The sequence below is a fragment of the Coturnix japonica genome, chromosome 24 (assembly GCF_001577835.2).
Source record: "Coturnix japonica isolate 7356 chromosome 24, Coturnix japonica 2.1, whole genome shotgun sequence".
Taxonomy (NCBI): Eukaryota; Metazoa; Chordata; class Aves; order Galliformes; family Phasianidae; genus Coturnix; species Coturnix japonica.
In genome coordinates this window covers 329,363-354,397 of record NC_029539.1, presented here as the reverse complement: position 1 = coordinate 354,397, position 25,035 = coordinate 329,363, and the positions used below count along the sequence as shown (strand labels likewise).

Here is a 25,035-nt window from a genome sequence, read left to right as displayed (position 1 = left end):
GACACAGAGACAGGAACATGAGGACATGGATGTGGTTACAGGGCCAAGGGACACACTCGGGGGGAACGCTAGGCTTGAGGACTTAGAGACAGCATACACACAGAGATACATGGACATGTGCATGGGGACATGAACACGGGGACACTGGGGCAGGGCACAGGGATGCTTGAGGACATGGGGACACAGTCACACAGCAGGGCAAGAGTGGGGTCTCAGTCACTCCCTCATCCCCACTCCAGCCCCAGCACAGAACACCCAGGCCAGACGCACCAGGACCTTTATTGGGTGCCAGCAGGAGCCCCCCAACACCCCAAGGTCCATGGGTCCCAGGGCCCCCCTTCCCCAAATCCTGGGGGATGCAGGATCCCGTGTGAGCAAGGCGCCCATGGTGGGACAAAAAGGCACCTTTGGGGAGGGGGGAGCCCCCCCCAGCACCCCAGGAGCCAAGAGCCCCCCCCTGCACGAGGCCACAGAGGGGGGAGGCCCCATGATAAATAATCTTTTAAATTAATTAAATTAATCTGCACTGCCGTGTTGCCCCCACACCCTCCCATGGGCCACCCAGGGGTGCTGCAGGGCTGAGCCCCCCACACCAGCACTAAGGCATGGGGCTGGGCCAGCGTGTAAAAGGAAAATAAAAAAACGAGGGGGAAGAAGGGAGGAATTAAATACTGGGGGTGCCCAGCTGGGAGGAGGCTGGGACTCCGCAAGGACCCCCACACATCAGCCCCTCCTTGGGCTCCTCATCCCAAATGCAAGAGCATCCAGGGGAAGAGGGGGGCTCCAGTGCACCCTGCTGTGACCCCCAGACCTGCTGGGGGGGGGGGTCCCCTCCATCCTCCCCAGAATCTCTCCCAAGTCCTCACTAGTTTCAGTGTTTCCATATGAAAAGTCCCCATTGAGGGGCTCCCTGCGCCCCTGGGGCCGGCAAGCCGGCATGGCCCCCCACTGCCACCAGCAGCGTGATGGGCACAGTGACACCGGCTCCTCCAGCACCACCGCAGGCAACGAGGTGGGACGTGTCTCTGTGTAGCCCCAGTGCCCTCAGAAGTAGGTGAGGTTCTTGAGCAGGCCCAGTTCCAGCATGCGCTTGATGGCCACCGCCTCATGTGAGATGTTGTGCTCCGAGGCCTGTGGGACAGCAGGAAGGGGTGAAACCAGAGCCGTGCCCCACGTCAGGGGACAGGCACAGCAGGGGGACACTTACAGCCATGGATTTGAGCGTGATCTGCTCATAGTAGTGGATGGTTTGCTTCTTGTTGGCTGAGTCAGGGTACCCAAAACCTGCAATGTGCACCAGGTCGCAGAAGTGGAGAGCCAAGGTGATGGCCAACAGCCCCGTGGTTGGTTTCTGGGGGAAAGATGGAGAAGCCATGGGCAGAATCCCAAAACCCAAACCTGTCACAGGATATGGGGCCAGCAGCATCCTTCTGTTGGGCTGAAACCCACTAACAGTCCCACAACGTTTGGCACAGAGCTGCTCAGCAGTCACAAAGCCATGCCATTACCTGTTTGACCTTCCGTGGCTGCTTCATGGGGAGGCTGAGCAGTTTAGCAGCAGTTACTTCCATGTAGTAGGGGTTGAGGATGCGCACTTGCTCCGGGTTGGCATCCCAGATCAGTGGGGGCTGCTTCCAAAACCCTTTACGAACCTGGAAGAGGATGGAGACCTCTCACTAAGAGGTGAATCCCCACAGTGCTGGGGGTGAAGGCACAGCTGCCATGGCAGGGCTGACCCTGTGGGTAGTGGCTCCCCACCACACTTGCCCTCTTCTTGTCGTTGAGAATGGCCTCCATCCACTGGAAGTCCATGGGCTTGAAGGGCACCAGCACCAGCAGCGTGTCAGGGTTGTTCTCCACCTGAGGGTCGAAGTGGGCTGACTCGGGGTAGAAAAGCCTCATGGTGGTCTTGGAGCCCACGTCCTGCTCATAGCCGTGCACCGGTGCGTTGTTCAGCCTGCGGGATGGGGATGTTGCTCAGTGGGTGATGAGTGACACGTGGCACTGGGCAGGGATGGGTGGCCCACAGAGACACCCCGGGCTGTACCTGATCACCACATCGTAGGTGTTGATGGTGTCCCCCATGGAGCTGTTGCGGAGCCGGTGCCCGTTGCCCACCACCACACACCGCCGGCACTTCAGGCTGTGGGGGAAAAGCAGCTCAGAATCGATCACATCTTTAACCTCAGAGGGGTCTCAGCCCTGCCTTGACTACACTGCAGAGCTCCCCATGCACCATCCCTGCTCCCCGATGGCCAAGTTGGCCAGGTCTCTGGTGATGCCTTTACACAACTTCACATGCAAATATTACACACCCCCCAAGGGTAACCCCTGCTGCATTACCTCTGGATGCTCTCGGGCAGTGAGTAACTGGTGATTGACAGCAGGCGCAGGAGGACATCCTCTGCAAAGCAACAGCGAGGGGAAGGTGACAACAGCCCCAGCAGCACATCAGTGCCCACCCCATCCCCGTGTGGCCGCTACCCCCCATGCTCCACAGCTGGGGACCCATTACATGTGCCCCCAACTTTTGTAGGGACCACAAACTAGGGAAGCAGACACCCACATGGCTCCCACCCCATGCTCAGGGAGGCGGTGGCTCACCGCTGCCTTTGGTGCCATAGGGCAGCTCGTAGAGCGACGGCGTCCTCACCCAGAAGAAATCCTTCAGCTGCAGGAAGAGCGGGCGGTCCCTTGTGTAGCTGCAATGAAGGGGGGTGGGGGGGTGAGGCTGTGGGATGGGGTCCTGGCCGTGGTGCCCCAGGGACCCCTCTCCCATTACTCACTTCCCGATGAGCTGTGCTGCCTTCCTCTCCACCTCCCCAATGGGACACACAGTCTTGTTTTCTTGCACAGGGAAATAAAAGCTGAAAAGGGGAGAAATTAGAAGCAGCTCCCACTCCTTCCCACAGGAAAAGCAGGGGGTTGTTTTTGCGGCTGGCCCCATTGGCTGTGCAGACACCACAAGAGCTGTGGGGTATCTGGTCCACGTCCTGCCAGGGATGGGATGAGCAGCACGCTGTGCCCACAGCCCATGGATGTACATACCTGTCTTCCCGGTATATCGAGTACCACACCATCACCAGAAACAGCGCCAGCACTCCCAGGATCTTCCCTCCTGTGAGCCAAGAGAAAAGCTTCAGTGCAGGGAAGGGAGGCGTGGGAACCTCGAGCACAGACAGAAAGGGAAGGGGCGCAGGGGAAGGAGCGCTCAGCCACACAGCGCACCGCATCCTGCCCCGCATCCTGCCCCGCATCCTGCACCGCATCCTGCACCGCATCCTGCCCCGCATCCTGCCCACCCGAGAGGATTTTCCTCCTTGGGGGGTTCCCATGGAGCTCACAGCTCCCCCCAGCAGCACTGAGCGGCCACTGGGTGTCAGCATTGGAGAGAGCTCCACTGCCGCGAACATCCGCAGCCGGGGAGGACAGACGGGATGAAGGACCCACCCGATCCCCCAGTTCCATTTCCAAGGGACGCTATGGGGAGCTGAGCCCACACTGAGCGGGCAGAGGAAGGACAGGAAAAGAAACCCCACTTTGTGGGAAGCGCAGATGGGGACACGATGCTCGCCCACTCCCTGCCTCAACCCCAGCCCCAGTGCTGTAACCCCAGCAGAGCCACCACCGAGCAGCCCCCGGCCCTCAGGGCACCAGCAGGAGAGGGGCTGGCAGTGCGCGCAGTGAGCACTCACGGGACTTATTGATCATCTTTATCAGCAGGGCAGGCATCAGCCGAGGGCCGGGGCTCTCATCGCAGCCGCTGCCGCTCACCTGGGGTGGGAGGGAGAGATGTGTGGGTCAGGGAATGGAAAAGACCCCCCTGATCCCCAGCCACCCCACTGTGCCCACATCCCCCAGTGCTACACCCCTACGGTCCCTGAACACCCCCACAGTGTTGGTGACCCCAACCCTTCGCTGGCAGCTCTGCCAGCTGCAGTGGCCCAGCACATCCCTATGGAGGTCTGTGGATCGACTCACCGTGGGGAGAAGATTTAGGGATCACCCACAGGAAAGCTCAGTGCCCTGGAGGATGGCTGCAGCTCTGTGCCACGTAGATGGGCACCTCCAGCCCGATTTTACCACCCCAGAGCACAAGCGGCCCTTGGCACATCTCCCAGCAGGGTGTGGAGGTGCCTGCCCTGCAGCATTCATCAGCCAGGGCTGCACTGCAGCCACCACCCAAGGGATGTCCCGTCCCCATGGGGGGTATCAGCCCCACAGCAGCACAGACAGCAGCCACAGCATGAGGGTGCAGCAGGGATCTGCTTTGGGGTATCACCAGGAAACAGATTATGGAGGGGAGAAGGATGGAGCACCAGAGCCCAGCTCTCACCTGCCTGATCACCAGCTGGAATCCGAGACAGGATGTGGAGCACATAAAAACGTGTTAACAGTGCTGATAAAGGATAGGAAAGGTGTTGCTCGCTCCTTGCACTATCAATCACCTGTCTGGTGCTGAATCATATCTCCTCCATAAGGCACAGGTAGCAAACAGCGGGTAACCAGCCCTGAAACCTGACGTGGGCACCCGAAACGGAAACATATTTAAAGGAGGGATGAGAAACCCACGGATGCCCCATTGCTGGGCGCCCCATAGAGCTGCTCCCTGAGCCAGCACTGACCACATATCTTTCCTGTTGGCTCCTGCCCCAGCACTGACCAGCAGAGCCCTGCACAAGTGGCTCCCCTCCCTGCAGGTGAGATGCTCCAGCAGTGCTAAGCAGGCTCTCAGCCCGCTGTTTGCTTTTACATTCCAGCTCTCTTCTTAAATAGTTCTCTCTTTTTCCTCCTCTTTGTGATCCTTCTCTCTTCAGGCTTGTAGGCACAAGCCGACCTTTATGCAAAACCGACCCAAGGCAGATGCAAAGAGTGGTTTGGGGAGCAAAGCAGAGCACAGCCGGCCCCACACGAAGGCCACAAAGGAGGGGTTTGGGAACGAACCCAGCCCGGCAATGCCCAACCTACAGCAGCATCCCAAAGCAGGACGGTGTGTGCAGACCCAGCTCACACAGATGCTCACTGCTCCCACTACATCCCCAGGTGAGATTTGGGGTTTCTCCTCAAAGAGATGAACAAAAAGCCCCTTTTCTTTGATGTCTGCACGGCGTTACCTCCACGGCACCCCCGGGCTGAGCGTTATCACCCTGCTTAGAAGCTGTGCCGACGCATCGCCCTTGCCGCAGGCTGGAACTTTGGCACAGAGCTTCTCACCCCAACGCTGCACAACAAACACCCAGCACGGATCAAACGGGACGCAGCAAAGTGCCAAAGGTCTGCAAGGAGCTGAATGCAGCGCCGCAGCCCTGCTGCACGCAAACCCACACAGGTCCAAAGCAAAGGGGCTCTTCGGCAGCCCAATGAGGTTCAGGTTCAGCAGCAGAACCCAATGGAGGCGGGCAGAGCACAGGGGTGGTGCAGCCTCGGAGCTCCCCAACCTACCACCGTGCAATGGACCACCCGCAGCCCCCCAGGGGCACTGAGAGCAGCGGGGTGGGGATGAAGGGCAGTGCTCCAGTGCTGACATGAAATCAAACAGCTCTGCGGGATTTACTGCTTCAATCACCAGAGGAATCCATCAGATGGCAGCTGGTTGCCTTGGCACCACGGTGTGCCCAGCACCTCCCAGTGCTCCAAACAGGGAGAGGCCCAAGAGCCACCTCCAGCCCCACGTACCCCTGGCTGCAGGCTGCTGGTGCAGGCTGGGTGGCATTGGCATTCCCACAGCAGCGCCCGCCCGGAGGAGATGCTCATTGCTCTGGGGATAAGGGATGCACACAGAACGCAGCGTGGTTTGCCAAAAGGAGATGTGGGATAGGCACGTATCCCAGCTCCACGGCGGCTTTTGGCACACTGAGATGGGAGCAGAGCCATCCCATCAGCCAGGGGGTGGTACAGAGGTGATGGGGGGAGCACTGTGCCATGAAGAAACTGAACAATAAATGGGGAGCAGCTCCTCACCCTTCCCTACCCACCACATGGGGATTTTCCAGGCTGGGACAGAGACTTTATGGGGTGGCTCAACACCATCAGAAGCAATTGCCGTAAAGAATGTTTAAAGCAAACTTAATGGACCTTGAATAAAAAAACACAGCATTTCCTGCCTCATGATACCAGAGCCCTGTCAGCAGCTGGTCAAAGGACTACAATAGGAAGAAGCAGCTCTGATTTTACAGGCAGGCTAAGCCTTAGCATAATATTTACCTGTGACTAATGAACAACGTGGGCTCTGCCAGTGCTCACCCCTGGGCCACCCATGACACATTCCAGGTCATAAAAACAAGGCGTCCCTCTTGATGGTGCCCCAAAGGTGCCAAGACCCCTCTGTAAGCAGCACACAGCCCAGCAGGAGGGGCTGCAGCTCTCCAAAATCAGCCACCAAAGCACAGCCCCCAACCCAGCACAGGGACAGGATCCCAACAGGGACAGCAGCGACACCCAGCCCCACACCCAGCCCCCCACTCACACAGCGCCCAGCCCTGGGAGCAGCCAGAGGCTGCAGAGCGGAGAAGTGCCACCTGTTGGGGTCAGGTAGCTCCACTGGGACCTTTTCCCTATGGTGCCCCACATCACCCCACAAGTCCCCCCCCCCCAGTGGTACTCACGGTCCTTCCACGTGGTGCGAGCAGAGGGGGCAGCAGCTCCAGGGGCTGCGGGGCTACGGGACCATCCTCTCTTCCTCTGCTGAAGGAAAAAGGGAGGAAAAAGGGAGACCCTCAGCACGAGACCAGGGCAGCTCAGGGCCCATCCCAGCACTGCTCACCACATACTCAGGGGCTCTCTGCCCCCTTTGCTTTCCCCAAACTTTCCATCTTCCACATCCTCCCCACAGTTTGGAGAAGAAAGAAATCCAATTCCTCCCAGAGCAAAGTGTCCATGCACTGCAGCACCCCTCCTGCTTTCCAGAGAGAGAAACTGCCTTCCCCACAGCTGCTCTGCATCAGCCTTAATTACCCAGATAACGAGGAGCCAGGTGGGGCGAGGGTAAGGAGCCAACCCCAGCCCACAGCAGGGCTCCTTCGTTGGGGTCAGGTGTGCGCCAGCATCACGTTCCCAAGTGCGGGCTGGATTTTGGGTGGCCCTGGAGTGGAACGGGGACTGGAAATGGAACAGGAGCAGAGTCAGCCCTTGTGGGTGCTGCTGGCTGAGGGGCAGGGAAGGTTTCCATCCCAATGGGGAAAAAGCCACGAGCACGGAGCTCTGCTGGCAGCCATTGGGACCAAAACGCTGCGCAGAACGGAGCTGGGTTTGGCAACATTCAATTTTGGAGGGGAAAAAGGGGAAAAAGAAATAAAAAGAAGAAGAATTCCAGCAGTGACGAAACATCCCATCCACGGCACCCGAACAAAAGGGCCTTTCTTCCCATCCCACATTCTCCCTGCTCTGAAGCAGCCAAGCACCGCTCCCAGCCAGGAGATGGAGGGGGGGGAACCTCAGCTCACAGCTGGGAAGCACCCGCAGCACAGAGACCCTCTGCACAGCAACTGCTGTGCCACCCCACTGAGACTGAGCACCCAGAGCCCGCTCACTGCTGACATGAGCACACAGTTCTCTACACCCATCTCAGTTCACACAGGACCCCACACCATCCCCTGCTCCTTCCAGCCTTTGTACCTCCAGCTGTAAGCTTCATTAAGGAGAACAGCCCCCTGGAGAGCTGCTGGAAAGCACTTTGTGCAGTGCAGCACCAGGGGATGCTCCCTGCCCTGCAGCCCCCACCCTGGGAGGATGCTGCAGGGTCCCATCAGAGCTCACCAACCCAGCAGCTCGTTTCCCAGTCTCCCAGTAAGAGTTTTGTCCCTTCCTACTGGCACGTGCCCCATCCCACCCCAGGCTGGTGGCTTCAAGCAGCCCCAGGACCCCCCCAGCAAAGAGCAGCTTTTATTGCACCATCTGCACTTTTATCACATCATCTGCTCTTCCCTACGCCTCCAAGTTTCACAACATCTATAAAACCCACCGTGCACGAACCTGCCTGACCCCGCTGCCAAAATCACCCCAAACCTCCCCAGAGCAGCTCAGCCCTAAGGATCAAACCCAGCAATCTCCCCCACAGTGATCCCAGCAGACAACCCAAACCCTTCTGCTGTGGGCAGGCCGCCGTCCCCACGCTGCACTGTGGGTTCCCTACCCGTCCCGCTGATGGCTGCGTTTCCCTTTGCTCATTTTCCACCCATCTTTAATTCATCGACCGCTCGTTCCTCCCCGGCTCGATCAGGGCGGGCTGCTCCTGGAAGGCACCGTCCCTCCTCATGGCGAATCGAGTCGCTTTCTTTAATAGAAAAAACAACAAAATCATGATCAGAGTCATAACCAGAACACAGCCACAAGGGATGTGCTGCAGCACCGGCCTCCCAACACCCCTTGGTTTGGGTGCAGCCCCCTCCCATTCACATTGGCCACTGGAGGAACCAGAGCTGTGGGTCCCCAGCATCATGTGCCCTACAACCACACAATGGAAAAGGCAGGGAGACCCAGGAAGGGGCACAAGGCAAAGCAACAGCGAGCTGAATGACGGCCGGGGGATAAGACCTTAATAACCCTGGAAAAGCCGTGGTTTGGAGGAGGCCAAAAGTGGGTTTTTCCATCAGCAAAACCCAAATGGCAGCAGAGCAGCGGGATGTGGAGGTGAGGAGCTCCCCGGGGCTGCTCGGCCAGAGACATTTTGCAGGGAGAGCAGCCAGAGGAGCCGGAACAGCATCTGGAAGTGATTGCAGTGATCACACTGAGCGCAGTGATCACAGTGATCACAATGATTGCAGTGATCGCACTGATCGCAGTGGCACCGAGGGAATTCCAACGGCGTGATCTCAGGTTCGGGGCTGCTCCAGGAACCCAAATAGATGGAGCTGCAGGTGCGGAGCTGCCCGTCCCACCTGGGCACACGGGGCGCATCCTTTTCCCATTCGCTTTCTCAGAGCAAACCTCCAGTCCCACCCGCAGCACACACACATGGGATGGCAGCTGCAAACAGGGATGTGCAGGATCCGGCCCTTCATTTCTGCCTCTTCCCCTGTCCCAGAAGCCGCCGGTTTCCTAGAACAAGCCCCATGAGCTGTGAAGGAGCAGTGGAAGCATTTCCTCCTGCTGTCACACAGCCAGAGCCCACAGCGACCGGCAGGAACATCCCGGGGCCGTGGGTCCAGCCAGGAGCCGCCGGCGCTGAGCAGGGAGGGCGCGATGGGAAACAACCAACTGAGCTCATCGCGGCGGTGGCTTCTGTCTGATGGATGGAGGAGGAGAAAAGCCAAAGTGCCGAACCCAAAGGAGACACCGCTGGGAAAGGGCTTCAATCTGCGCTTCCATTCGATGGATGGACGCTGCGGTCACCGCCCCGACCCTGCCCTGCACACACGGACGGACACCCCGAGCCCAGCAGCCTCCCTCCCTCATCACCCGTATCCCTGTGGGACCGAGGGCTATTAACACATCGCCTGGAGCTGGAGGAGCAGCGGCCTTTAACGATGCAGATAATTAAGCACAGGCGTTAGGAAGAGTCCAGCAGCTCCCACGGCTGGTAGCAACGTCAGGAGCTCAGAGCTTCAAGCGTTGGAGCTGCCAACAGCCGAGCAGGGCTGGGACCTGCAGCACAAACCCCAGACATCTCACTGCCCTCGGACCGCGGCACCGTGCAGCCGTACAGGAGTAACACAAAGCCCCACGGGCAGAACCGCTTTGTTCTCCAATAAGAACAATGAGACCTCTCCAAACACCACCGCTCAGTGAGCACAAGTCCCACCGACGTTCCCCTTTGGGATGAGAATCCTCGCGTTCCGGCGGGCAGCGCTGCGATGGGATCCGTGCTGGGATCCGTGCTGGGATCCTCACGGCACACACGGCACAGCCCGGGCCGATGCTCTTTGCTTTGCGGGGCACAGTTTGGGTTCCGTGGCTCCCGATCTCGTTCCCATTCACAACGACACGCAGATACACACAACGCAACAGCCCCGCATCTCCGCTCCGGCACCGCCCCGCACCGCGGCCTCCGGCACCGCACCCCCCGCGCACCCCAACCCCCCCCAGCTCCAAAAGCAACGGGACAAAGCAGTTTCGCATCGCTCTGCGTTCACCCCATTGCGGACCCCCATCCCCCCCCCCACGCACTCACCATGGGGCGGCCGGGGGTGCGGGCTCGGAGCGAGAAGGGCCGGGCAGCGGGTGAGCGGGGCGGGGGGGGGCAGGCAGCGGGGCGGGCACGCCTGCGCACACAGCGATGGGGCGGAGGGAGAGAAGGGGCGGGGGGAGCGACGGGGGCGGGGATGCGGCCCGGACCCACCGTGAGACGGAGCGGGGGGGTCCCGTATCCGCCGAGGGGGGCGGGGGGAGGATCAGGCTGCGCCACCCCGAGAGCAGCGCGGGGGGTCCCGGGGCTCGGAGCAGCCCACCCCCACCCGCTGCCCATCCCCACCCGCTGCTCGGGGCTCCGAGCTGGATGCTGGATGCTGGATGCTGGCCGCTCCCCAACGTCCGCCCCGGGGTTTCCTCCGCGCCGCGACCCCCCGCACACTCACGCGGTGCCGATGGCAGCGGAGCAGCTGTCCGTAATTGCGCCTTAATTACCATCGGCTCGCGGCTGATCCGGGGGTAATTACTGAGGCCGCTGCTCGGCGGGGGAGCTGGGCTCGCTCGAAGGATCTTTAGATCCATCAGTCTCTCGGGTTCCCCCGCGAGGTTTATTGCATCTGAAAACAATAAACGGCGTTCAATAAAACTCCGGCAATAACAACGCATCCCAAACGGCTGCTTGTGTTCCACGCTCCCAAGGCACAACGATGGAGGAGCATCCCCGTCCCCAGCTGTGGCACAACGACAGCACGGTGTAATTATGGTGGACGGCTACAGGGGGATCCCAGCAGTGAAAGGGCTGCAGAATAGGGGATGGGTAGGGCTGCAGAATAGGGGATGGGTAGGGCTGCAGGGGCTGTGGGAAACGTGGAACAAAAGGCAAAGCTCCCCCAGCAGGTTAAACCCCCCCCAACAACCACACGCTGAGTTTCTGCAGGAAAATAAGCAAATCTGACAAGAGTTGGCTGCATTCAGACGTTCTGCCTCTCCCTGCTGCTGGAAGGTACCAGGGAACGGCCTGACCTGAATTTCTATTAATCAGATGAGAACAAAGCCCCGGGCATCTCTTGTGACGTGACTCAGGACCGCTCCGTTACACAGCAGCCCTGGAAACAAGGAATTGCAGTTATTTATTTTTTTGCCCCCCGGAGCAAAGGAGTCAGCAATAAGAATGAGAAGGAAAAGCCAAAGGAAAGCTGCCACCCCGGTGTGCTGCAAGGAGCTCACACAGCTGGACGGGCAGCAACACGATGCCTGCAATTACAGCCCTGGTTACCTGCTGAGCAGAAACCAGAGCCCTGGTTGGCAGTGAGAACTCATGCAGCTTTCAGAGGTTCCATCCCTTGGTGAGGAAGCAGACACACAGGGCTCTGCTGAACACCACGGTGTGGATCACTGGGTGAAGGTGGATGGGCACAGGGTCCTCCTGCTGCAGCCCCTCGGAGGAGCCCAGGCTGCTTCAGAACCAACACGGCACCAGCGTTACCCAATCCAGGTTTTAATTGACTTAAGCAGAAGGAGCAGTTTCCATGGCAATGGGCTGTCAGCCCCAATTTCATACAAAACCCGAGTATAAAAACAACAAAAAAGCGACAAAACACTAAAAAAAAAAACCAAAAAACCCACCCAAACTCAGTGAGTTATCGAGATAAAAAGATCTAAAAAGCAGCCCCACGTCGGGCTGTGCAGCTCACACCCTTCCTGCCTCCTGGAATCTCTTCAGCAGGGGTTCGTCAGCCCGCAGGGGGAAGGTCAGCGCCCGCTTCTGGTAGTGCTGAGCATCCAGGAGCAGGTTGTCCATGACGTCCTCCAGCAGATGGGCTCTCTCAACAGAGCAGCCCGGAGCGTCGTAGCCCAGGGCGGTGAAATGCACGTGCAGGTGGTAGTAGGAGGGCTGGTAGTGCAGGTAGATGCGGAGCTGGGAGCCGGGCACACCAAAGTGTTTTGTTATGGCTTCCTACAGACACAGACAGGTCAGTGAGGGTTTGGGAGCAAGGGGGAATACAGGGAATGGGGGATGGAAGGAGAGCCCCAAATGTGGGGAGAAACGTGGAGCCAGCAGCCAAACTGTGGTCATCAGGAATTGTGTCTGCAGGACTTAAACCAGAGGAGAAGGTTCAGGCAGTGAAAACATGGAGCTGTTAAATAAACACCTGGCAAGAGGAGAGCTCTGCTTACACCACTGCCCAGAGCAGTGCTGAGCCCGTTAGGAAGGGAGAGGCAAAGAGAAATGATTGCTGCTTCCTCCCTCCTTGCAGTAAGGGGTGGGGAAACAGAGAAGGGCAGAAGCCCTTCCTGCCAGCCCCGCTTCTCTGTGACAGGACGTGCTCCCTGCTCTCATTGTTTTCCATTCCTCCCTTATCTCCCCGGCTCACTCAGCAAGTTACAGGATCCCGTTACCAGCCAGTGTAATTAAAGCTATAAACAGCAACGGCAAACTCCAACACACTGGCTCGGTTTGCTGCTCAGCACACTGCAATCCCCTGACTAATCTCTTAATTAATCTCTGCTTTCCCCGGTGCAATTACTTTCCAAATTTCTAATGCAGTGATGGGAACTATCACACGCTGATCTATACGGCCCATTACCGAGCATGGCCTGGAACAGCCACCAGCCAGAGAAAATGGTCGGGAGGTTACTAAAGCACAAGCAGGAGGATGAGCTCGAGTCTGAGCTCACTGCAGACAAAGCTGCACCAGACACTTTGGGAAGGGGAGAGAGGTGAGGAGCTGGTTGGCTGCAGTAAAAAGCCCCAGTTCCAAGGCAGGCAGAGCTCAGATTTCATTCCCAGCCTGGCTGCCAAGAGGAAGAGGGTGTTTTCTTCTTCAAGAAGAGCAACGCTTTGCTCCAGAGGGATGGGTGGACTCCAGACACATCCACACCTCCCCAACCCCTTCCAAAAAGATGCTTCTTTCTCCTAGGACGCACTGCAGTGACACGAGATGGAACAGCACGAGGCCAAATACAACAGCAGAAATATATTCCTGTTCTCAAACCATGAAGGAGAGCTTCAGCCCCAGCATGAGCGCTCAGCACCACACGGTGATGTGTAAATGGATGCCCAGGGGCTGAAGGAGGAAGGAAAAGCCACCAAGGCCTCCAGAATTGATGCAGCGTGGCCAGGAGAAGCAGGGCAGTGCTGGGAGGGGTTTCCCAGCAGACAGACCCTTGTAAGGCAAGCACAGAACATCGCCCACTGGGCAGGAAGGGAAACGGGCAGGGGAGGCATTCACACCTCCCCCCACCATCTCCCATGAGAGGGTCTAAACTGAGGAGGAGAGGAAACCAGAAAATGCTTCCCATGGCCCTATGGAGACTCGATGCTTTGCTAGGCACCGAGCCCTGTTCAGCGCCTGGAGCAGTTCAGGACACTTGTAACGTATCTGGACTCAAGAGCGTACAAGTTGGAGCACAAAGAGGATTTAAAGTGCCCTCTGTTCATTACCCTGCTCCATTTCACCCTTTCAGCTCTTCCCAGGGCCCGGTGCTGCAGTGTGATGCATCCCCACATCACACAGCCACAAAACACAGCAGAGCAGCACTGCAAAAACAAGGCAGCATCCTCCCCAGGCAGCTCATATCATAGGGCGCAATGCAAGGAGGAAAGTCACCTCCACCTATTAAGCAATGCTGCTGGTTGAAATAGGGTTTGTATTGCAGGGGAACAATGGGGAGGTGCTCAAGAAGGAAATACAGCCATCGTTCAGCTGTTGGTGTCCACACAGAGAGCAGCTCTTTGCCAAACCAGGCAGTCACTGCAGGTGCCAGCAGCCAAGGCAGGGAGCTGCAGCAGCTCTCTGTGCCTTCCTGCACTCACCTTGCCCTCCTGCAGGATGTTCCTCAGCAAAGGGAGATGCTCAGCTGTGAGGTCCCGGAGAGACTTCACGTCACGGCGGTGAATGAGGGCGATCAGGTAGAGGTCTTCGAGCTGTGGAGAGGCAGAAACAGAGAAGGAGGAGGACAATGCTTACAACAGAAAGCAGGTGGAGGCTCAAGCACTGTCCAGAGCTGTCTGGGCCGTGTTGCAATGTGTGCACACACTTATCTGCTGACTTCCTTCACCAACCTCCAGGCTGGGTGGAATCCTAGTTCCAAACCCCAGTAACGTCTCCTCAAACACTTCAGAAGCACTTGTCCAAGTGCAGAGCAAACTAAACCTTCCTCATAGGGCAGCAGGGAACTGAACTGCAGCGCTGAGCTCAGCCGTTCTGCAGAGCAAGAGGTTGGCTTATCTCCGTGCTCAGGAGAGGATTTGCAGTGAATTCCAGCAGCCAAAGCTGTGACTGTAGATTTTTCCGAATGAAAAGCTTCCTCTATTGGCTCTGTACAAACAGCGGGACGTTCTCCAGTCACTCCAGCTCTATAAATAACTATTTTCAAGTGCTCATCTGTCACCTGATGGTGACACACGGCCGCCCCGCAGTGCTCAGAGCGACCTTTGCCATCTCCGGAAGCACTTCAGTGAATTAAATGTTTAGTGAAACAGAAGGCCACAGATCATCAGATGTTTAACAAAAAATCCAACCGTTTTTGCTGCCCAGGAGATAATAAACACAGAGATGAAGCACCCTGAATAGGGATCGGACTGCACAGAGGCAGCAGGACAAGACAGGCTCCCATAGTGATGCTCTCCAGCAATCTCTGCAGCTGAGTCACTCACACCAAACCTACCTGTGCTCTCTGCACTGTGTGCTGGCAAGCAGCTGCTCGAGGCTATTTCTTCAACTGCCCATGTTTCCAAAACCAAAGTCCTGCAAACACCAGCCCCGTTCTGCAGCACTTAATCCCTGCCTCCTTCAGTTTAGTTAGTGGCTTTCTAACAGTATAAACAATGTGTACAAAGGGATTGGATATCTATAGCCCAGCAGATCTTTTCAGAGTTATAAGCGATCCATCTGGCTATTTGAAAACAGATGTTTGTGCCAAAAGATGCTTGAAGAGCTCTGCCTTGGGACTCTCAGAATACAAAGCCTTTATTTGCATCCAGCCAACAAAGCCATTCTCGTGGTGTGACCCGGCTCTCACAGCAGCACAGCTCCAGAAATGGCCTCCCAGTTTGTCCTCTTCAAACCAGAGCTGGCTCACAGGGGAAAAGCAAACATCCCCTCTCCTTAGAACATCTGTATGTTGCTGTTTGAAACAAATAAGCCTGTTGCTAAAAAGGCCCCGAGTGATGTCATGTACTGCACCATTTCAGGCAACGCCTCAGGGCTCCTGTGGGTTTGAGAAAAGAAAAGCTGGAGGGATCTAATAGGGGCTGTCCAGCACCATGTCTAACCAGGACTTGCCTGTTCTGCACAGCCGAGCTGCCACATTGCTGCTGCAGCATTTTCAGGTACCCACCTCCCAACACAAAGCAGGCAGAGGCACTGAGCAGCAGCACTCAGGCAGGGAATCCTCCTCCATCCATCAGCCCAAAGCAACAACAGGTGAATCCACATTTAGCAAACTGCTAAGCCAGCACAGCACAATGCTGTTGGACAGGACTGCAAACCTGTGCTGCAGGGAGGTTGGCAGAGTGCTGCCGGGCGCCCTATCTCACCACCCTAACTTAATTTAGCAGCCTATGGCTGCTTGCATGAGTCAAAATGTGAACGGCTGATGGCTCTGAAGTGCAGCTGCAGGGATGAGATCTGATCTGACAGTTCCCATGTTTCATCTAATACATTAGGTCCTGAGACACAATGGATTCAAACCTGTTCGGTTTCTCTCTGAATACCATTCATTTATGGCAATGTCTCGCCTAAAAGACACTACTGAGCACAAACCCAGCTGCCTGTGAGGCAGGAAAACCAGCTCTAACCTTTCTACTGATGGCCTCAGCCATGCACATATCCTGCTCAACACAACAGCATCAACACCCCTTGCTGGAAAGAGACAGGCAGCACAAGGGGGTATGGATCCTGGCAGCCAGAGGTGCAGAAAATCTGGCTACAGCTTCAAGCCCATCTGTCTTCAACACTGCAGTGAGCTGCACAGTTTGGTTCTGGAGAGAAAGAATTTACACTGAGACTTTGCTCAGAGTGAGGAAAGAGATGGCACATTGCTGAGAATTAACGTCCTAGGATCACTGAGTATTGCTGCCACCATCTTGCAGGGTGCCAGACAATGGAAATTAAAGCTCAGTTACCCCACAGCAACAAGGCGAGGGGTTCTTACAATAGCTGATGTGGGGAATCCATGGTCTATATGGACTGCCCTGCAGTCACTTACCTGTCCTCACCCACAATAACCCCAGGCAATTCAGCAGACAGAAATCAGCTCTCCTGCCTCCCTCCGGCCCCAGCCCACGCTCAGCACAGAAATACAGAGTCGTGCTGTGCTCAGAGCTCACCAGCACGATTATTTTTAGGTCTGATTTCTACGTTTCTATCAAACTTTCCCTTGCTGCCACCCACAGAGAGGTTCTGAGGATCAGAAACACCAAGGGGACTTTTTGACTCCACCGAGGCTTGGAGCCTTGTTTCTTTGAGCTTGGGACATTTCATCTCTGCAGGCACGCCGCGGGCCTTGATGTCTCCAGGCCATAGAAGTGCCACATGAATCAAGCCGGAGTCAAAGGAAATAATGAGCCACTCAATTTAGGATTACAGCCTGGGCTAAAACCTCTGAATCTCAACAAGTGGCCACTGCAGCGAGGGGTTAAGCAGCTGCTCATAAGCTAACAACCATCTGTTTAATATTGTGTGAGGAGAGTTAATTGGGAGGACGACACATCTGCGTGATTTATGCCTAATATTTAGGCTGACAGAAACCCAAACAAAGGAATTTGTCACAAACAAACAGGAGGCTGGATTTCAGTTCCAACACATCACGACAGCACTCGGGCTAATACAGGAAAGAGAAAGTGAAGCTAATAAATAACCAGCGGCAGTGAGGACAGGCTTCAGGCTTCGTTTTGCAGTGTCCACAATTAGCACATCCTAAAAGGCCCTGAATCACTGGGAACATCATTGCTTAATTACAGCGTGCACAGGAAGGATGCATTCCCCTATTAAAAGTTCCACTAACGTGCTATTAGTGACACAAAAGTGGACGTTTCCTCTGTATTGACTCTCAACAAGCAGCATCCCTTCAAAAACAAGAGTAGCAAACAAACCTGGTTTTGATTCCACTTAAAATCTGGAACTAGAACAAAGCCGTTGCAAGGGTCTGGGTTTTCATGGATGATTCGATCAGCCTCAGCTTTCTTCTCCAGGATATTATACACCCACTGAAAGAGAAACATGTGATTTAGAAACCAGCAGAGCAAAAAGCTCAGGCACGTTTAGCCCAGGCTCAGGGATTAGTCTGTATTCACTGCAAGCAGAATGTGGGGGGAAAAAAAAAGACCAAACAATTTCATGGCCAACAACATTTGTAGTTAATTATCCATAAAACACTCCAGCCAACTCCAGGCTATTACAGGCACTTCAGTTAAAAGATACCCTCTGACCCCGCTGCATGGCACGGCACCACCGCCTCGCTGAATTATTCAGGGATTTCTGTTTTCCTCTCGAGCATTAGAATCGGCCACAGCTGGAGATGAGGCATTGCAGAGACATGGTTCAGAAATGGTTGTATTTGCTTGTAAGAGGATTTGGAGATAATTCTGCCCAACAGGGTCTTGCAGTTCTCCATCACGCCCGCAGAGCTCACGCATGCTCCCAGCCAGCAGCCAGACCCCAGGGCCGGCAGAGGCTGAGCTCAGCTCCCGCAGGGCCTGGCAGCGCCTCCATACACCTCTCATGCCTCACACTGTCCTGAAACCTTTACAACGAGCTCTGGAAAGGAAACTTGTCTGATTCTTCCATTCGGAACGGAAGCAGCGGATTGTAAGGCTGGGGCTGGACAGGGCTCCTGCTGCTGGCAGCCAGTGCTCTGCGGGCAAGGACAAGAGGGCTGTGTTTTCTTGGGCAAATCATGTTTCCTGACTGGTTAGAAAGGAGCTCACTGCTCTTCTTCCTCTGTATTTAAAGCTTCAGCCTTCAGATCGCCAGTAATCCTTGCTCTGGTTATCCCCTGCGTTCCTAGTTGGGCTGCTGGGAGAGAGAACAGAAGGATGTGGGACCTCAGACTGTGCAGAGGAATATCTCCCATGGAGCAAAGCACCATCCAGAGACGAGTCTCCATTGTCAAACAGGGATAACTGACATGATAAGACATGACAGAGAAAGCACCGTCATGTCTAGAAGATTCCTTGCCCTGGTTACAAGCTGCTGTCATCCAGGGGGTGTGGAAGCCCCAAGCCACTGCTGGCCTTGCAGACACACTGAGCAGGCTGGCTCTGTGGCTGCCGTGTGCAACAGATGCTCGAGATGAAGGACAGCCCTGCTGGGAACTCTGTCAGGAGTTTAATTAATCTCATCAAAACTTAAGATCATTGTGAACTGACCTGAATGTATCTCCTTAGGGACAAACAAACCTCTTCAGCCTTGATCCTTTTCTTTCTTAAGTTCCCACTCTTTTCTCCCTAGTGATAACATCCCGGAGAGATTCTCAGAGATTACGGCACTGCTGTGCTCTGTGACCCCATGAGAAAAGCAGGGCAGGAAGCTCAGCAGGAAACGAAAGTTTACCACTCACTTTTTCACACCGTCTCTTTTGAGTAGTGCCAGCGTATGGGCACCCTGATAAGCTCACATATAAGATAAGCAGAGCCATAAACCATTGCTCCCTCGTATGATCAGCAGTCATCGGCTCTTTCCAGCACAAGCCTTGGGAATACGGCATGTCTGCAAGCTGCCACTACAATAAAACCATTATGCTGAAAGTAGCCACAAATGCATCCTCCGGGCAGAAAACAGAGCATCCTCTGTTGTCCTTCAGTACTTCTGCTACCCTTCACATTTCCACTTCCTTTTGACAAAAGCAATTAGATAAAGACAAGAAACTGCATTATCAGATCTCAGAGGACTGATGGTCAGACCAAGATCGTCCAGCACAGATCAGGCAGCTGCACCCAAGGGTTGGCAGGAACATGTTTCCATCTACTTCATGCAGAAATGAGCTCACAAACATTCGGTGCAACAGGTAGAGAGACCATGTGCTGCTTCTGAAGGCAGCTGCCCTGTCACAGAACACTCATTTGTTTCTTCAGCGAATAAATGCCTCCTATAAATTAGGGGTGTTGCAATCCAACTGCTGGCAAGAAAGCTGAATGATGGAGGGAACAAACGTGGTTGAGCAAGAGAAGCAGCAGTGCCCTACCTGGATGCTGAAGCTCTGGGACTGGATGAAGGGCAGGGTGATGTTCTTGTAGTCCTCCCAGGTCTCGCGGATGAGGTGCACTTCCTGACGAAGATACTTCTGAAGGTGTTTCTCTGTGGCAGGGTGCACCACCGTCACTTTTATCTCTAGGAAAAAAAGAAGCAAAAAAACATATTTATTGAATTATAAGCACAGATGAAACCCGAGTTACTTTAGCTCCTCAGAAACGTGTTTTTGCCCTCTAATAAATGCCATGCTAACATATTTCAAAAATATACCATTAAAATAGCAGGGGGGAGCTGACACAGATGGCAAACAGGCACTTGAACCGGCAGGGCTCCTTCTGTCGTCAAGGAAAGGAGCTCAGTGCATCTGAACCAAGGAACACGACGAGCTGACAGCACAGCCAGGGCCAGTATTTCCAGTTCAGGTGGAAGGAAACACGGTGAGGAACTTTTCCCACACTCACTTTTCAGATGTATCAGCAGCATCAGGACACATCTGGGGCTCCCAGGGAAGAGTTTATGTGCAGTCAAGTGGGACGGAAACAGCGCATGGCAGCGCTACCCAGGGCAGAGAAGCACGTTCCTCATTCCTCCACCTGAGGCTCATTAGATGTTATCAAGAAACTTTCTCCACCTGCTACAGCAGACATCCCATGAGCTGCACACAGCAGGGCTGGCACAAAGAGTCACTGACAGTCACTAATGGGGCTGGCAGGCAAGGACAGGGGATGTGAAGCTGCAGGGGGATGGAGCTGAACCTGCTTATGCTCAAAGCACTGCCTGAGCTGCACCGGTTCAGTGACAGCTGGAGGGATCTGCCCTCACCCCACGTTCCCAGAAGTTTTGTTGCTCCATTTGCATGTAGCTTCAGTGCAGCTGCCCGAACTCCAGCAAGGCAGGCAGCTCCAGCCACTCCCTGACTGCAAACAGCCCATCTGAAGCAGCTCAGCTCCCCATCCAGCTCCAAGATGATGTAGCCTGATTGTGAAGCAGTTGAGGAGCCAACACCCCATTCGACACAGCTTGGAGAGTCCTTCTGAACACAACTATGCTGTGTTTGAGGGCATGCCACAGCTATCTGCTCCTGGAGAACAGGATTAGGACAACATCTTCCATTCGGGTAACAGGAGTAGAACAAAAAGCTTTTAAAATGAGGACAGGCACCTCACCAACCCCTCATGAGCTCAAGCAGCTGAGCTCTGCCATGGTATCGGGACGGCTGGTGTCCACAAAAGAGACAGTAGGTGGGATACAGGAAGAAAAGCATTAGAAATGGACAATCCTGCCATGATAAGCAATTCCATTCTGGCCCCATCCACCAGCCCCACGCACCCCGTCCTGCTGCATCATGTTCCATTCAGGCTGTAAGCCCTAAAGCTCCCTGCATTCACAATGCAGCTCCTATGAAAGCCTCTTTCAGCACAGGGCCTGAGGCACTGAGCAGCCCCATGATATCCAGGTCATCCTTTTACCCCACAGGCAAGGCTCTCTGCTAGCCCATGCCCTGCACTGGGCACAGCACACAGGAACAAAACCTCCTTGTGCACATGGCCTTTAACTCACAGAGTCTCATCCCAAAAGAGCAGACACGGGGCACGTGGACGAGCTCCCAAAGCTCGCAGCCATAAGGATGCTCAGCCCTGAGGACAGGAGGCCAAGGACACAGGGACACATCTGGAAGGCGCCGCGGATGCTGGGGATGAGCGCAGGGCTGATTCAGTGCTCCCTGCACCAGCTGGCAACCAGAGAGCATTCAGCTGGTTACTTTCACTAAAAGAAAACAACCCCTGTTTACTTTGAGATTAGAACTTGGAGGTGTATTTTCCATGACATTAAACAGGATTCCAGCGCGCGCCTCGCTGACCTGGCAGCTCTGGCCTTGGCAGCAGTAAATCTCACTCACAGCAGTTGAGCACTTGGGAAACATCCCTCCTTGCCCGAGGGTGGATGTGACACGACTCCCCACCTGCCCTACTGATGGAACCCAACTGAATGCAGAAGGGGAACACCACATCCCGGCCCCAAATGAAGCCATCAGACCTAAGGACAGGGCAGAACTCCTGCAGCTTTCCCAGCTCTGTGATGGCTTTTGCTGCTGCCACAAAGAGCAGCACCAAGCAGCTGTGCCTTACCCTCCATAGAATATACGCTATCCAGACATGGAATATAAATATCTATTTGTTCTTAAAGCCAGGATTTAGGGTGGGTGTCTTTTTTTGGGTTTTTATGGTCTCTGTTTTTTTAAGGTCAGCGCTGCTCAAACTGGGAGATTCTGTCTTTTCATTCCATGCCAAACCCAGCTTAATGAAATCCACAGGAAAATGCTGGTAACATGAAATATGAAAATGCAAACCACAAGGGCAGTCTGGTCCGATTCCCGCTGTACACATGTTCAAACAAGGTTGTTTTCCAGGGCTCGATTAGCACTTTGAGCAGGGTGATGTAATACCCAAAGACGAGGCTGCAGCTCCTCCACTCCCTGCTTAAAAAAGACCAAAAAAAGCAATGGGGAAAAGCAAGAGATAAGAGCCTGAGCCCACGCATTCGGGATGCAACGGTGCATCCCTCTTCTAAGTTCTTCCTCTGCAAGACCTTGCATGTTGCATACAACTTTCTGCACCATCCTCAGCTTCCCCTTTCAATGCCCAGCTACCCAAACACAGTGACATACAACCCCCTTCCCATTTATTTTCGTTCATGACCACAACTGTACAGCAGCCCCAGGTGATCTCCCCATGTAACCCACCCAAGGGTACTGCCGTGCTCCATCACAGACATGTGGGGCTTTCAGCACAGAACGAGACAAAAGCACACGAAAAGGAGAAAGCTTTCAAGAGCTCTCACATGCCAGGGCAAGCCAAGTGTGCTGCTGGGGACTCTGCCAAGCTGTCTGGCCGCTGCTTCTCATCCAGGGATGGAGAGGACGTGGTGGGCGCTGGCTGCAGCAGGCAGTGTGGGAAAGAGAATCTCTGAGTCACCACCTCTTGAGAGCTGGAGCACAGCACAGCACAGCAATAGCTCCTGCCGCCCCTCAGAGCTGCCCTCCCCTCTCTGCTGCTTCTCCTGCACCTATCCCACACCTGGCTCCTGCCCAATTGCTCCCACTGCTCAGGCTCCAGCCTTGTATTTAATCAGAGTCTCATTATGATACTCAAGCAGGCAGCTCGCTGTGCTAGGAGGGCCCTGCAGACAGGCGGAGCGTGGCAGCACAACCATGGGAAGCGCTGCAGACTCCGGTGCAGCTCATGCAAGTCTCTCCAGCTCCTGCTGCCTGAAACCAGATCCTTGCTGGGCTCGGGAATGCAGGAATATGTATCACTTCCTGCATGACTGAATAGTTTCCCCGCTGCCTTCCACGCTCTTCCATTTCTCCCACAGTCTCTCCACCCTGCGTCAGAGTGTCTGTCAGTAATGCTCATTTTTAGACTCTGAGCTGGTGAGCTGCAGGCTGCAGCATGAGGACGTGCTTGCAAATGGAGCTGTGACATGTAGCTGCCAATCATGCACAGCAGACAAAGCTTCCTTCCAGTGCAGACTGATGAGAGCCCTTGAATTATGCGAGCACGGCTTAGGTGCCGTGAAACACAACATCTCTCAGCAACCAGGCTGCGTTGTGCTGGAAAACACAAGCTGAACAGATGTCAGCTGAGCAAATGCATCACCGGGAGCTGGATGCTACGAGGGAACACATTGCTTAAACCATCAAGCTTTTGCAATCAATCCTTTGGCACCGGGAAAATCTTTCCCCTGCTATGAAAGCAGCTCCTGCTGCCTGGGCTGGTGGCAGGGCTGTGATTTCCTCTGCTGTCACACCTTCAGAAGTAAGCTGCCATTTAAACCCAGGTAGGAGCAAGGAAGGCAGCTGCAGGGTGTTGGGATGTCCTGCTGCAGGTACCTGCACCTCTCAGCCCGCCTCTTCTGTGCCCTGCAAAACAAAGCAGCTCGCCCAGCCCTGCAGGCTCCTTTACCACCAGGACAAAACAAGCTTTCATTGCACGGAGTTTTTGCCTTAGCTTTACTCCCTGGGTGAAACAGCATCTGAGTTGCTTAAACGAGGAGGTGGGAAAAGAGGAAAGAAAATATCCGCTTTCAGCTCTCACGAAACCCCAGCTGTCCATAGGGCCTCCCAGGGCCACGAGCACAAAGGGGACGTTGAGAAACACGCTCGCACAAAGCACAGACCTGAAGGCTGCTAATGAGAGACACAGCCAGCTCCTCCCAGAGCTGTCCGTGCCATTAGCAGACCCAGCTGCAGATGTTTAGGGGTCACCTGCAGCTGTGAGCACCTCGCTGCAGGCAGATGGCTTAGCTTCACCCTTGGAAGGGAAGAAATTGAATGTGGGGGGTTTGGCTGCTGCAAAATCCCTGCGGTGACATCCAGGCTTTTCCCAATGGACACAGCCCCAGAGGGAACTTCTCATCCATCATTCTAACGCTTATTAGCTTCACTCCTTGCATCAAATCCCTTCTTGGGCCATGACTCAGCTCAAAAGGGCAACTTCCTTCCCCTCCCAAACGTGCTTCATCTGATGCTAAATGCTCCAGGGTGCCAGCGCTGCCAATGGGGAGCATCTCGAGCAAGATATCCACAAATTCAGCTCTTCATAGGAAGAAATATGACATTTTTAATAGCAGCAGACAGCTCCCAAGCTGCCAGGAGGGACCAGATGTGTCCCAGTCACACTCAGCATTTACCCTGCCTGCACTTTCTCTCATTAAATGTTAACACTGCGCTGGCATTAGAGAGACCAGCCCCAGCTCAACCTGTTCTGTATGGAGTGGCACGGGGACACAGCTCTGCAAGGCAGCAGAGTGGGAGGCAACGATGCCCCCGCTGTCTCTGTGCTGGAGATAAACAATAATAAACAAACTTCCACCAACAGCAGAACTACGATAAGAGTTCACAGCCTTCATGCCAACACAGACACAGCAGCAACAAGGCAGCTGCAGGGCTCAGCTCCCAGCCCTGCAATGCCACCTGGTGGGACACTGCAATCACTGCCAGCACAGCAGGAGCAGCTGAAATCCTACGGCTGGAACTCCTCGTTTCAAGCCTGCTGTACAACACCACCTGTACAGGTACAACGTGCTGTGCAATGGAACCCTGTGCCAACACTCACCGCTCAGCTCGGGGGGCGGCTGCAGGCGGTACGTGCTGTAGATGTCGTTGCTCATCTGCAGCTCCATTTTGCCGTGTCTCCTCAGCAGCTCCTCGATCTTCTCCTCCTGGAACGGCGTTTTCTCCAGGATCAACACGGCGTCCGTCTCCTCCCCGGCCGCTCCGACCACCTGCAGCATCGCAGCCGTTAGCACGGAGGGACCCCGCCGCCCCCGCCATCCCGGGACGGGGCTCCCCCGGTACCTGGCCGTGCACGAAGGCCGCCTTCTCACGCGCCGAGTCCCGCAGCAGCCGCCGCAGCCGCACGGAGCCCAACGGGAACGAGGAGCCGACCGGGGCCGCCTCGGCCTCATCCCGCCGCCGCTTCGGGGCCGGCCCGTCCGCCATGGCCGCACGGGGACAGCGTGGAGCCGGAGCGGCCACAGCGCCCCCTGGCGGCCGGAGGACCCACAGCCCCATAGAGCCCCAACACGGAGCCCCGGCATCGTAGGTCCAAGCTTTACAACCTCCATGTGCTGCCCACAAACAAGGGTCTGCTCAGAGCCACCATCACACCTCACGGCTGTGATTATTAAACCATGACAGGATGGCAGCAGGGCCTACCCACACAACCCCGGCTCTTTATTGGGACCCTCCCCATCCCCCCCAAAAAAAACA

General features: G+C 55.4%; 2 protein-coding genes across 8 annotated transcripts; both read right to left on the bottom strand.

The window, feature by feature from the left end:
* Positions 1-259: 259 nt before the first annotated feature.
* On the bottom strand, positions 260-10,621 carry ST3GAL4 (ST3 beta-galactoside alpha-2,3-sialyltransferase 4). 3 transcript variants are annotated; one of them, XM_015884000.2, is made up of 13 exons: positions 10,109-10,230; positions 8,132-8,272; positions 6,606-6,684; positions 3,696-3,774; positions 3,049-3,118; positions 2,787-2,867; positions 2,605-2,702; positions 2,344-2,404; positions 2,048-2,143; positions 1,768-1,957; positions 1,509-1,652; positions 1,208-1,351; positions 260-1,131 (listed from the first exon to the last, which is right to left on the bottom strand). In XM_015884000.2, exons 2-13 carry the CDS (start codon positions 8,164-8,166, stop codon positions 1,045-1,047), a joined length of 1,164 nt encoding a protein of 387 aa, XP_015739486.1. In that variant the 5' UTR covers positions 8,167-8,272; positions 10,109-10,230; the 3' UTR covers positions 260-1,044. The 3 variants fall into 3 exon arrangements, with proteins under 3 accessions (XP_015739486.1, XP_015739487.1, XP_015739488.1); XM_015884001.2 differs by lacking the exon at positions 10,109-10,230 and adding an exon at positions 10,512-10,621 and having other exon boundaries at positions 763-1,131; XM_015884002.2 differs by having other exon boundaries at positions 763-1,131; positions 6,606-6,681.
* Positions 10,622-10,646: 25 nt separating this feature from the next.
* Positions 10,647-24,988, bottom strand: DCPS (decapping enzyme, scavenger). Of its 5 annotated transcripts, none has more exons than XM_015884003.2 (8): positions 24,622-24,988; positions 24,380-24,548; positions 19,255-19,400; positions 17,165-17,278; positions 13,883-13,993; positions 11,762-12,022; positions 11,342-11,522; positions 10,647-11,171 (listed from the first exon to the last, which is right to left on the bottom strand). In XM_015884003.2, the coding sequence occupies exons 1-7, from the start codon at positions 24,835-24,837 to the stop codon at positions 11,382-11,384; spliced, it is 1,158 nt and encodes a 385-aa protein (XP_015739489.2). In that variant the 5' UTR covers positions 24,838-24,988; the 3' UTR covers positions 10,647-11,171; positions 11,342-11,381. The 5 variants fall into 5 exon arrangements, with proteins under 5 accessions (XP_015739489.2, XP_015739490.2, XP_015739491.2 ...); XM_015884004.2 differs by having other exon boundaries at positions 11,342-11,519; XM_015884005.2 differs by lacking the exon at positions 11,342-11,522.
* Between the last annotated feature and the right edge of the window lie 47 nt (positions 24,989-25,035).